At 63.9% G+C, this 12,895-nt stretch overlaps 1 protein-coding gene across 1 annotated transcript; it reads right to left on the bottom strand.

Annotated features, from left to right (window-relative positions):
- Nucleotides 1-375: 375 nt before the first annotated feature.
- ETV3L (ETS variant transcription factor 3 like) lies at nucleotides 376-11,025 on the bottom strand. The gene is made up of 6 exons (XM_058702429.1): nucleotides 10,943-11,025; nucleotides 4,541-5,287; nucleotides 4,187-4,424; nucleotides 3,803-3,989; nucleotides 3,348-3,468; nucleotides 376-992 (listed from the first exon to the last, which is right to left on the bottom strand). Exons 2-6 carry the CDS (start codon nucleotides 4,596-4,598, stop codon nucleotides 514-516), a joined length of 1,083 nt encoding a protein of 360 aa, XP_058558412.1. The 5' UTR covers nucleotides 4,599-5,287; nucleotides 10,943-11,025; the 3' UTR covers nucleotides 376-513.
- Nucleotides 11,026-12,895: the final 1,870 nt, after the last annotated feature.

Genomic DNA, 12,895 nt, shown 5'->3' with positions numbered 1-12,895 from the left:
CGGATCCTCCCTGCCCCACTGCCTGGCGTCTTGGGGGAATGGTGGCTTGTAGGAAGTGCCCGTGCAGGACAGGAGCTCCCAGGGTCACAGAGACCAGAGGGCCGAGGACGAAGCGCACGGAGGGGCAGGAGAGAGACCGGGGCCTCAGCCCGGACGAGGGGGCAGGGGCTCCCCAGATGCTCGCTTTCTCCGTCATGTGGGCAGGTGGGGCTGGGGGCGCTCAAGCGACAGAATCCGTATGCTCATCTCCTTTGAGGACAGCTGAGGTTAAGGATGCCTCCTTAATCTGATTCATAATTTGGTGGGAGGGGAGGGGAGGGTCACCCTGCCTCAGTCCCCCCTCTCCCCCCCCCCCCGGCATGCCCCCCACCCCCTTTTGTCCAACTCCTCCCCTTCAAAGCCTCCTGCAATTGAAACCTGTTTCCAGGCCAGGGAAGGTGCAAAGCCAGAAAGGAAACACACGGGAGGAGGCATGGACTTTGGGGGACCCCCCACTTCCCCTCTTCTCCCCAGTTAAGGAGGATCCAAGGGCCACACTGCCTTGAAGTTCTCCAGATGGGGGGACACGGGGCTTTCGTCCCCGGCTTTGGGTCTGTGTATCTCTGAGGAGAAGCCCTCCCTGGGGTCCAGGCGTCCCTTTGCCCCCATCATGGGATAGGGCTTTACCTCCAGCCCCGGGGGCCTCAGGGGCAAAAGCCGGATCCTCTCGCCGGCCCCCTGTCCCAGCCCAGCCAACAGGGGGAGCCCCGGAAAGTGGTGGGTCGCTGGGGGGCAGCCGGGCCCCGGCAGCAGGGTGTCTGGCTTGGAGGTCCCCGGGATCAGCCGCTCTGGGGGGACAGGGGGCAGGAAGGGCCCTGAGAGGCGGGTCCAGTCGGAAGGGAGGGAAGGCAGGAGAGGAGGGGCCGAGGAGGCCAGACCCAGCAGCTCCTCTCGGGGGCTCCCCAGAAGGCAGCAAGGGCCAAGCTGGCAGGGGGCTGGGAGAGAGCCAAGGCCTGGGGAGAGAGAGAGAGAGAGGGAGGGAGGGAGGGTCAGGAGGGATCTCCCTTCTCCACCTACTCCCTATTTTCCTCTTGCTGGAAACTTCCTCTCCCTGCTGTGCCTCATCCTGTTTGCTTTGCTTCGGGTCTATTCCCTGGGGGCGAGACAGGTCAGCCTGGGGGTCCCCCTTGTGGCTCCCGCCCCTCTCCTCCTGGGCCCTTGGCCCGATGAGCGTGGTTACCCCCAGAATGTCTGCGCCCCCGGCTCTGTGCGGACCGGAACCGCGCCTGTATCGCCGTCCCCTGGACCCGCCTGGTGCCTCCTAAGAGCTCAGGACGAGCGTGTGGGATGACTGGGTGAGGACACTGTCTCCTGGGACTCAGTGAGTCCTGTCTGCACTCTCTGGAGCACAGGGCTCTGGCTCTAGCGTGTGGCCCCAAGCTTGTCCCTGAAATCCAGGCCCCGGTCTCCTCATCTGCACAGGCCCCTCTGCTGGCGAAGGTCAAGTGGGAGGCCAGCGCGTGGGGGGCCTGGCCTCGCCTTCTCGGCCGGCTGGTCCCTGGCCTGCTCCCCCAGGATCCTTCCCTCCGCCCCTCCTTCCAGATCCTCCGGCCCTGCGGGCATCCTGCAACCCAGCGCCCAAAACCCCGGGCCGGGGGCCGGGGCTCGGGGCGGCTAGCACAACCTCCCGGCACTGTCCTTATTTCCAAAAGCCCAACTCCGACCCCTCGAGTCCTCTCTTAGCAAGGCCACATCATCGACCTAGAAGAGTAATGTCATCACATCGGTGGGGCTGTAGTGAATGAAAACCGGAAAGGCGAATTAGTTATTATTTAACACGCCCGACGTATTCGGAAGGAACGATGGTTCTGAAGTCGGACCCACGAAGGGAAACCAGTGGACAGGGTCCTGCATGAGGCAAAGGTGACCCCGAGCCGTCCCCCGGGGTCACTGCCCTTCTCCCTGGGTCTGGGGCTGCGTCCGCCCTCGGACATCAGATGGGGGCTGAGGAGCAGGTGAAGGAGACGGTCTGAGTGTCCGTCCCCCCCCCCCCCCCCCCACCGCCACTCCCAGCACCGGGCCTGCAGCCTCTGCCTCCGGTTCGCAGGCCTGGCTACTTTTCCACCCGGAAGCATCCTCTCTTGTCACCAGTGCCCGGAGTGGAGGTGGGGTGAAGGGGCCTGCACAGCCTTCAGATGACTTCAGCCAGGCAGCTCATGTGTGTGTGTGTGTGTGTGTGTGTGTCCCCACAGAGGGCAGGGAGGTGCAGACGGCCCACTCCAAGCTGGGGCTCGCCGGGGACACTGTTTCCCCCTCGCGGTTCCCCAAAGAGAAAGCTCCGTGCGGGGCACTTCTGGAGCCAGGAGGGGGGTGGGGGTAGGAGCACAGGGGTGCCGTGCAGGCGCTGTCTCTCTCCAGGGGCCAGACCGGTGGCCGAGCGGGTCCCAGCAGGCCCTGGGCCACCCTCGCCCACAGCCTCGGCTGCACCCTGGGGCCCAGAGGTGCCTGGCTCTGGGGACAAGGCTAAGGCCCGGGGTCTCTCTCCCGTGAAGTCGCCCGGAGAGGAGGGGCAGGTCTGAGCCGTCTGTGTGAAGCCTCAGGCTGCTCAGGCGTGTCCGTGATCTTCCTCACGGACAGTCTGGTTTTGTCACTTCGCTGTTTACAGCCCTGGGAGAGCTGACCTCTGCCTACATTTCCACCGACTCCCCCTGGGATCGCCAGTGCTGCCACGCTGGCCTTTCCTAGTCCCTCTTTCCTGCCCCAGGGCCTTTGCACACACTGTTTCTCTCTGCTTGCCGTGCTCTTCTCCCTCCTCCTTGTGCAGAGCCTCCTTCTCCACCTGCCGCCCGTGCTTCGTTCTGGTCCCGTCACCCTCTGCCTAGATGGTCCTCCCAAGCCTGCCGGTACCCGTCACACGCCCCCTCCAACCCAGCTCCACCCCTCACTCTCTGACCACGGCCAGTCACTGGGTCCCTCAGCTCACAACTCTTGCCTTGGGTCCTACTCTTGCTCACAACTCCCTGCCTTGCAAACGCCATTCCCTCTGCCTGGGCACTGCCTCACCGGGGGCAGGGGCCTCCTCCTCCTCCGGGATGCCCGCTCATCTCTGCATTCCCAGTAGCGCCTGGCGCTTCCCTGAGTCTCTCCACACCACTCGCTGACTGTCCCTCCTCTACTCCCTCCATTCTCTGAGCATCTGGAGGGCCGTCCAGCCCCTCTGAGCCCCCACACCTAGGGAATAGCTGGGGCTCAGTTTGTTGAATGAACGAATGACTTTATTGTCCCCGTCTCAAGCCTCTGGCCCATGGGCTCAGCCAGGAGGGTCCCACTTGCAGTCCCCTGGGCCCTCCCCGGGCCCGAGCACTCACGGGGGGCACTGCTGCCGCTCCCCTTCTTATCCTCAGAGGCCTCTGGCGGCCCTCGGGGGGTCCGCTGCCCGGCCAGCTGCTCCACTGTGGCCCAACGGGCGAGCAGCGCGCTGTGCAGGAGCTGGGGAGGGAGAAGCAGGAGTGAGGGTGGCGTGGGCTGGCCGGCGGCCTGCGTTCCCCGGTTCATGCCCAGGCTCCTCCCTGAGACCCCGCCCTCTTCCCTGGGGTCCTCCCGCTGGAGGGGTCCCGCAGGAACCACCCTCGCCCCCAGGCGCAGGCTGCACCCCCTGAAGGTGTTTCAGGGTGATGGCCCTGCCCCTCCCCCCCCACCCTGGGGCGCTGGGGGACCAGAAAGCAGTGGGAGAAGACCACTGGCCACTGCCGGGGCCCCCGAGGCAGAGAGGAGGGCTGGGGTCCTCCTGGGCGGAGGGGAGGGGGGGCCGCCTCCTGCCTACCTCGCCGTGCGTGCCCATGGGCACCAGGGCTGGCCGAAACAGGGCAGGGGCCCCCAGCAGCAGGGGGCAAGGTGGTGCCCGCACCTCCCACAGAGGGTAGTTGACGACAATCAGCTTGCTGAAGTTGAACTTGTACGTGAACCTTTTGCCTTTGGTCTTGTGCAGGATCCTCTTGTTGTAGTAATACCTGCGGATTCCGAGGTTGAGAACGCAGGGTTGGGCCGGCCACGCCCCTCCCCCCGCCGGCGAGCCTGGGGAGCCACTGGGCACCCCACCAGCCTCGGGGGCGGGGGGGGGGGGGTGGCGGGGGGGGTGGGGCTGCCAGCACCCACAGCCCCGTCTTTGAGCCCTGACCTCTCTGGCCGCCTGGCCGCCCCTTCCCACCTGAGGGCCCGGCTCAGCTTGTCGTAATTCATCTGTGGCTTGCACTTCCTGCGGCCCCAGAGGCGGGCCACCTCGTCCGGGTCCTTGATGACAAACTCGCCGTACTCCCCCTGCTGCCAGGCGATGACGTGGCGGAACTCTTCCTTCTGCAGCAGTTCCAGGATGAAGTGCCACAGCTGGATCTGCCGGGAGCCTGGGGACGACTCGGCTTTGTAGGCCCAGTCCGGGAAGGCCAAGCCTGGGGGGAGGGGCGTGAGTGCCACAGCGCTGCGGGGGGAGGGGGGCAACCCCGCCCCCCGGGACCGCCCCTCTGCGGCTGGGCCTCGACGGGCAGGCGGCCTGGCAGAGGCTCACCTGAGATCCAGGAGCTGCCCGCGACAGGGACGCCCTGGGCCCCGCAGCTGCAGTGCATGGTCGCCTCTGGGGCCGCGAGGGCCGCGTCTGGGCCTGGGGGAGCCGGTCACTGCTTAGGAGGGAGGCAAAGAATGAGGGAAAGAAGAGGACAGAGAGGAGGATGACAAGGACGAGGGGCCCTGAGGCAGGGGACCAGGTGGCAGGCACGGAAGGCAGAGCCCGGCCTCCTCTGGGGACGTCCTCCCCGGCCAGGGGCAGACCCGGGGCTGGGACCACTTATATGGATGCACAGGAAGGCAGAGGGTCCTATATCCTGCCCCCGCTGGGGGATTTAGACGGGACGCGCTCTCCTCTCAGGGCTTTAATAGGATTGGAGCTTTCCCCAAGAGAAGACCAGAGAAAATGTGATTAATCGTGGGCTCTTCGTAAACCTCGAGCGGGGGCAGGCGGAAGATACGCACACCCATACCTTTACGGAGCCGGACCGGCTGCAGGCGTCGGGCGAGCAGGGGGCGTGTGCTTCCTGCTCTGTCCCCAGCGAGCCTCTGGCCCAGCAGACGCCTGGCGCGTCGCAGGGGCCTGGCGGTGAAGTGCTTGGCCGTGGAGTCCGCGCGTGGGAATGAGGCTGTCGACGGGGCCTGTGTGCTTGTGTCTGTCTTCGCCTCCGAGTGGTGGCTTCCCGCCGTCAGGGGCCCCGGCTGTCTTGTTCACAGGCCAGCCCAGCACGGGCCCTGGGCTCCAGCTACTCTGTAAATATCTGTGGAGTTACTGAAGCCCGGCCCCGGCCACGGAAGGGGGGGGTCTTGCTGGTTCCCAGCGTGGCCCAGATGGGGAGAGGACTCGGGGGTGAGCTCCCTGATGCAGGCCACGGGAGGAGAGCACCCGTCCCTGTCCCAGACCTTCCAGATGGAGCTGAGGCCGGGCCGAGGGCTGGCTTCCCGTCCCTGAGGGAAGATGACCCCAGAGGCGGAGCGCCCACAGGGCCTCGGGGAGATGCAGGGTGTGGGCCCCGCTCCAGGGTAGGCGTCACCTGCGAGGTCAGGACCCTGTGGCGAGGCTTACAGGACCTGGCTCCGGGCTCCGTCTCTGGGGGAGAGGGGAAGTCGGGATGGGGTGAGCCCTGCTCTCAGCCAGAACTTACTAGGCCGGCAGGTCTGGAGGGCATGTGAGGGCTTGCCTGGAGTGGCCTCCTCACTTTCCAGACGAGGCTCACAGAGGGAAAGCCACCGACACACGGGCTCAGCGGCCACACCTCCACCCCTCGCACACGGCCCCCGCTCCTACGCCGTGTCGTCTTGAGACTTAGAACCCGCTGTCTATAGGAGTGCTTCTCAAACACCAAGGCCGAAGAATCCCGAGAATCTCTTCAGGACGCAGATTCTGATTCGGAGGCACTTGGTGGTACCCAAGACTCTGCATTTCTAACAAGCTCCTCGGTCACGCCGATGTTGCCGGCCTGCGGACCCTGCTTTGAGTAGCGAGAGCCCACGGGGTACCCCGGAAGTTGCTGGGGGTCAGGACGTCAGACACCTCAGCTGCTGAGACCCTCCCTGCCCTCTCCACCCCTACCCCCGCCCCAGAGGTCATCTGGTCTCCTGCTTTTCCTTTGCCAGGGGACACGGCTCCAGGGGGTCAACCGACAAGCCAATGGCCCCTTGGGGGCAGGTGCTCCTGGGGGTGCCCGGTCTGGCTGGAGCAGAGGGCACCTCTGGAAATGACAGTGGATGGTGGTGAGGGGTGCACGCCGCTTGGGGTCTTCCCGCCCAGCCTTCCGCCTCTAAACTGACAGCTGACATTCTGGAACTTTGCCCTTTCCCGTCCTCCCCCGAAACAGAAGCCCCCCCACCCGTCTCCCACCCTCCTCCCCCGCCTTGTCCGTTGACAAGTTCCTCCTGTCTAAACTCAAGCTGGTTGGGATCCCTCCCACCTCACCTTAGGAAAATGGGTTGGGAAATGGGGGGGGGGGGTGCCCGGGGTGAGAGGTCCCAAGGGAAGACTGTTCCGTGGAGGGAGCAGTGGCCTCCTCCAGCTGCCTCCCCCCCACCCCCCCACCCCCAGTGCTGCCGGGCCCCCGCGGTGTCTCCTGGTCTGGAGGATTGGAGACCTTAGGATAGCTTTAGGATCTGGCGCCAGGAGAATGATGAACCCACCGCGGAGGGGGTCCTCAGTGCGCCCTGCCCCCAGCCGGGGAGCCCACACGCCCCGAAAGCTCGCGGGAGTATCTCACAAGATGGAGCTCAGAGGGGTCGAGGAACTTCTCCAAGGTCACACAGCTCTTAAGCGGAAGCGACAGCAACACCTTGATTCAAGATGTGTGATATTCCACCACCCAGGGAGGCGACCTACCGACCGACACCCCGCCTCTGGCCCCCAAAGGGAGAAAACCCCAAATACAAAAACCACAAGTGGCATCAGTGGGTGAGGTCAAGCCCCACCCGTCCCCGCCGTTCCCCATTTCCTGGTCTCCCCCATGCGTGTGGGGGTCCCGCCCAGACCCCCGGGTCTCTGAGGAGCTTGCGGCGGGGATGTGGGAGTCCTCGCTGCTGGCAAATCCTTCCTGACGGCCCCCCTCCAGCCCACCCTTTTGCCCTGGGCCCCGAGGAGCTGACCCGCCGCCCTCAGACAGTCGCGGCCTTCGTGCTTCATCTCGGTTCCTTGTGCTCCAATTTACCCTGCGGCTCTGGTGGGGGTGACCCCAAGGCCGGGGGAGGTGACCCGCTCTGTCCCCCGAGCCCCCACCCCGGGCCCCCAGCTCCCTCCCTCCCGTGTGGTGAGCTAAGCTCGCAGGGCTTGGGGGGCCCCCCGCCCCGGCGGCTCTCGCAGTCCCTACAGCCCCGGCGACAGCGGGGTCTCAGAGGGTCAGCGTGGAGAGCTATAAATCAAAGAGGACCATAACCCAATCTGGAATGATCAGAAGGGCTGCTGTTAGGCGCTTTGTGTTGTTTGAAGGCTCGTAGCCGTGAGCGATTATTATGGTTACCGCCCCCGTCATTCTGGTTACTGACAACACGGTCGGTCTCCTTGGCTAATACGAGCGCTCGTTACCACACAGGTAGGTTTTAGGTCATTATTTAACAACGCGATATAGAGGAGCCTGGTAACAACGGAGAGCGGGCCTTAAGCCCCACCTCTCCCCTGTAACCCCAGGCAGGAGAGCCGCCCCCCTCGCCACTCCCCTACGGGGGTCCCCAGGTGCCCCTGCTTCTCCGACACTTCCACTTCTCTGGGCTTGGAGCCAGAGGAAAAGTCCAGAGCAGAGCTTATCTTTCTGAGAGTTTAGTTACTAGAAACGGGCCCTTGTCGTGTCACAGCACTGGGCCAGCCCTCTCTTTCCACAGGTCCTGCCCCGAATCCGCACACAAGCCCCTCGACGTGGACATTATTTCCCCCATTTTGCAAGCCGAGGAAACCGACGCTCCACAGAGTGGGAGCCTTGCATCAGATCCCCGTGCAGGTGGTTGAGCCCGACTCGGGAACAGGTCTATCTGACTCCGGGCTCCGAGCCGTAATCAGTCAATCAGGGCAGAGAAGCCGAGACTGAAACTTCGGAGCTGAGAGGGTGGTGGCGGCCGGGGCCCTGGAGGAGCCTCTCGGGTCTAACCTAAGCTGTGCTGGGCTCCTTGTCCGGAAGCTTGAGGACCGACAGTCAGACGGGAAGGGGATGAGAAAGACGCGAACACACTCCGAATAAAAAAAAAAAGCTGAGCGGTAAAGGCCCGTACTGCCTACCCATCTGAAAAGCAAAACTTGCATCAAGAGTCACTTTGCTGCTGGGCCTTCCAGGAGGCTGGCCTGGGCTGACCGCACAGTCGGGTTGACTGACCTCCACCGAGCCTTCCTGGTGGGTGAGTCCCCGACTGATTCAGGGGGACAGAGTCCGAGAGAAAGAGTGCCAAGGGAATGACAGAGAGGCAGCTCTGCGGGGTGTGTGTGTGTGTGTGTGTGTGTGGACACAGGTGAGGGCTGAAGGGTCACAGTGGGGAGACCAGCCCAGAGGGGGACAGTGGGAACACAGAGGTGACGGCCTCCAGGGGACACTGAGCAAACTGCACACCGCCCTCCCCCCCACTTCTGCAGAATCCCCAATCTGATTAGAAGCCTCTGGTCTGTCCCCTTGATCTCTCCCCCAGTGGAGAGTGGTTAGTCCTGAGACCTCCCTTAATGCTATTAGCTAAAGCTGCTTAGTTAGGTAGGACTGCGAGGGGCTGGGGCCCGGGAGAAAAGCCAACCACCTTCTTCCCTGGGGGATTTGGGGGAGGGGCAGAGACAGAAGTTCTTTCTTCCCAAAGACCCCAGGGCATCTTGTCCCTCCTGCAGGTCCCCAAACTCAGGGGACCCGCATAGGGCCGAGGGGCCCCTTCTCGATGCTCCATGTTGGGAATGGACCAGCTGAGCCCCGCCTCTCCCCTGTAACCCCAAGCAGGAAAGGCGCCCCTCCTTGCCACTCCCTAGGGGGGTCCCCAGGCGGCCCTGCTTCTCCGTCACTTTACTTCTCTCTCCAGGGGCCCTCGGGTCTCAGGTCCCTGCCCCCCAGCCCCTGGCAGACCCTCTGATCTCTGTGTCCCTGGGGACCATGGGCTTTAAAAGGTTCGTGCAACTCTTGGAGTAGAAATCCCAGACGCCCCCAGACCCCACCCCAGATGCGGTAGAAGGGCGGTGGGGCAAGTCACCGCCCCCTGGCCCAGGGGTTGGGGGATGGGCAACGGGGGCCAGGAGACAGGCTCCCAGCCCCGCATGCTCCCCTCTCCCGTCTGGCCCCTCCCGGCCTCTGTTTCACTTGGTTTGACCTTTTCATCTTAGCTCATTTCCTGCTTCCCGACTGCTGCTTCTCCCTTCTTTCCAGTCCCCAGGCCACCAGGCTTCTGAGTCTCCCTGCCCCGCCACCTCTGTGGCCCATCCTTTTCCGTCTCGGTGTCGAGGAGGAGGCCGGTCCCTTTCCGTCTTTACTTCTGGGGACCAGGCCGGCTGCCTCACCCCACCTCCTGCTCTGGGCACTGCCGCCAGGCTCAGGCCCTGTGTCTTGCATTTTCTTGCTTCTCTCTCTGTCCTGTTCCTGTGCTCTTTCTCTCACTCACCCAGGCTTCAGACCTGGAAGCTGATCCCAGGCCCCCAGATCCCCGGCCTAGGTCCCCGCAGCCCCCTTCCACCCCTGCTCCCTCCCAAATCCCTCCCCGGGCAACCCCAGCCTCCTTCCTGCCATCTCATTCCTGTCAGCTGTGCCCTGGGGATCCCCCTGCCTGGACATCCCCGATCCTTCCCTTTGCTCCCCCCACCCCCCCACCCCCCCCAACAAGAAATCCCCTCCAGCAGGAGCCAGGCCAGCCAGAGGAAGTGAAAGTTCTCAGTCAAACGCTGATCTGGGACAAGTGGCAGCCAGACAGAGCAAACAGGGACCAGAGTGTCAGGACTTCGCCGGCTGGGGGGTGTCGCCACCCCCAGACTACCCCCCCATCCCAGTCCAGTCGCAGCCTCCACCTCCAGCCTTGTGGTGCTCACCCCAGTCCTAGTGAACCCTGACTTGAACTTCACTAAGCCCCCTGCCTGAACGAAGCCCCTCTCCCTGCCCCCGCCCTCCCCAGCCCTCCTCTTCCTCCTCCTCCTCCTCCTCCTCCTTCTCCGTCATCGTCCTTCCAAAGGGCTGGAGGAGAGAATCACCCCTCCCTGCACCTCTCCAGCCTCCAAGAGCCCGCACCTGCCCTCCAGCACAGGGGCTGTCCGACTTCAGGCTTCTTGGACCTCATTTTTGGGAAGGATGCCAGGAGCGTGAGGAAGGGAGCCCGGCAGGCACACGGGGCAGAATCCCCTAACCCTGCCAGAGGCTTCGGTCCGGTCCACCCCAGCCCGGCTCAGGTGGGAGCACAGCCTTAACTCTCCCACCCTTGGGACCCCGAGGCCCACCCCCTGCTCCTCCATACCCCCGGGCTGTGATGCCCGCACCCCCAGTGTCCGGCCCCACCCTCAGACCCTCCGATGGTTCGGTCAGCTCCGTACGGGCTGCTGTTTGTGTGGACGGCAGGGTGCAGGCATGCCCGAGCCCGTCCTTCCGCCTGCCCCAGCCTGACCTGACCCCATCCGTGCCAGGAGTCTCCTCTGCCCCGGCACGCGGACATCTGACCCCAGAAGTGCCCCACCTGGGGAGAGGAGACCAGCTGTCTTGATGAGGTCCCCACTTCTTTCCGCCCTGGCCCCCCAGCACCCGGCCCTGTGGTTGTCCCGCACCGGCCGCCTCCCGGGAGGCTTCTGCGAGGCCCCTGGGCTCTCACCCCCACCACTGCCCGCTCCTCCTTACGGACCCCCTTCCCGGCTGCTCCACAGCTGGACCCACAGCTGGGGTGGGGTGGGGGCGAGAAGGGCCGTCCCTCAGGCCAGCCCAGCCGCACACCTGCCACCAGAGTCCCTTACCTTGGAGCGGTGGCCGGCCGTCCCCTGCTACGTCTCCTGCTTCTTCTGGCGCACGCCTCGCCCAGCGGCCCTCGCTCATCACACGCGAGTTAGGGTTACTTAAAATGAGAGCGGGATCTCCAAGCTCCCAGGGGAGCCGATGTGGTTTTCAGACAATAGCATTAACCCTTCGGGGGCCAGTGGCACCGCGGCCCGCGCCCCCTCCGCCTCTGTGAGGGCTGTGGTAGGAGGGGTGTTTCTCCTTCAGTCCTCTGTATCCAGAGCTGCCTCTGGGGCTGGTGGCTCCTACAGTGTCAGGCCAACACAGAGACTCGTGAGGAGGCCACCTGTCCTCCGTTCTAGGCAAAGGGACCCTGAACTGTGGGGAAGTCCTTCCAGCTGTCTACCCCTCCCTAGATAAGTCAGTCCCTGTCTCAGGGAACTTTCTGTGCAGATAGAGCCCAGGCCTGGAAGAGAAGCCCCTCCCAACCTGGGACTGTTACCACCACCTGGTCCCCAAGTCCCCCTGGCTTCCAGGCCCCGGCTCTGCTCGAGCTCATGGAGGTTACAGTCCCCGAAATCTGGCGTTTTCCTTGAGTCTCGAGTATTAAATGATACAAATGGTTTACCCGATGTATTTTCTCTGAGGATTTTTAAGCACTTATGTCTCTGTCGTCTGGGAGTTTCGGAGTTCTGGAAAATGATGTTTTCTTTCCTCTATTAATATGACTGAAAGCCAGACAGCGAGAAGAACTTCCAGGTCAGGCAAAGACTGGACAGGAGGAAGTGACTGTGGGGGCATCAGATACCCTGCGGGGAAGGAGCAGGAGCAGGAAAGGGGTAGGGTTCCAGAATACACCGGGAGGGGTTGCGTTAGGCGCCTGACATCGGGAGACGCTTCTCAAGGGGAAACGAGGGCCTCTGCCTTTGAAGTCCCGGGGAATGAGCCCCCCTGGAGCCTGTGGGGCCTGGAGCCCACGTCTCCAGTCTCCGGCGGGGATGAAAAGGTTGACGGCTGTCGCTGGGGAATCAATATGAGTTTCTTTTATTCCTCCCTGGCTCTGGGAGGCCAAGTGTCCCTCCCCACCTCATTACGCAGCCCCTCCCGGCCTCGAGCTGAAGGACGTGGGGAGGGAGAGCCATGGAATTCAATCCTGGGGGTTGTTTTCTGGTTAAATCAACCGAAGCTAACATGACAGAGAGGTGAGGGGGGAGAGGATGATTGATGGAGAGACAGGTCGCTGGGGGCCGCTGGCAGAGGGTCCTGGGGGGGACAGGATGCGTGTCCAGGTTGTTGGATGTAGGCCTAGCAAGGAGCAGGCAGGCCTGGTGCCCACGGGAGACGGAGCCTCAGCGAGGGGGCCGAGGTCGGCACTGAGATGCGGTCCCGGCGTTTCCCTCAGGTGCCCGTGGCCTTTCCTCCCCTGGGCAGGTGGTCCTGCCCTTACACATGTCACCTCACTCCATCTCCTTCATCTAAGGACTTGGCACCTGAGTGAGGACCCGGAAGATGCCAAGGCCAGGCGGACGCGGGCAGGAAGAGCTTCCTCTCCACGAAGGCCCCGCCCATTCGAAGGAGCCGAGTCCAAGGCCTGGACCCCACGGCCGCTCAGAGCACCTGCTGCCTCTGAGAGTTCCCCCGGGAGGCAGCATCCGGGGGGCCTCCGGGGATGGTGGCTCCTGGCTCCCACGCTTGCCTGCCATGACCCCAGCTCCCAGGAAAGTCCCTCAAGTCGCTAACTTCAGTCCCTTCGGGAACCAGAGCAGCTGCTTCTGCGACACTTAGGGTTTTCACCTTCCCTCTAGTGCCTTACACACTTCCCTGCCCATTTCCTCCCATATTCCCATAAGCCCGATCAGAGCAGAGCCCCCACTCCCATTCACCAGGGGACAGGAGGCCAGGCGCTTGGCACCGACCCTGGCTCCCGGGTGGCACACTGGGCCTCCTGTTTCTTCCCCAAGACACAGGCAAAG

This window comes from Neofelis nebulosa, chromosome 15, assembly GCF_028018385.1.
Source record: "Neofelis nebulosa isolate mNeoNeb1 chromosome 15, mNeoNeb1.pri, whole genome shotgun sequence".
NCBI lineage: Eukaryota > Metazoa > Chordata > Mammalia > Carnivora > Felidae > Neofelis > Neofelis nebulosa.
Note: the sequence above shows the minus strand (reverse complement) of the source record. Positions and strands in the feature narration are given on the sequence as shown.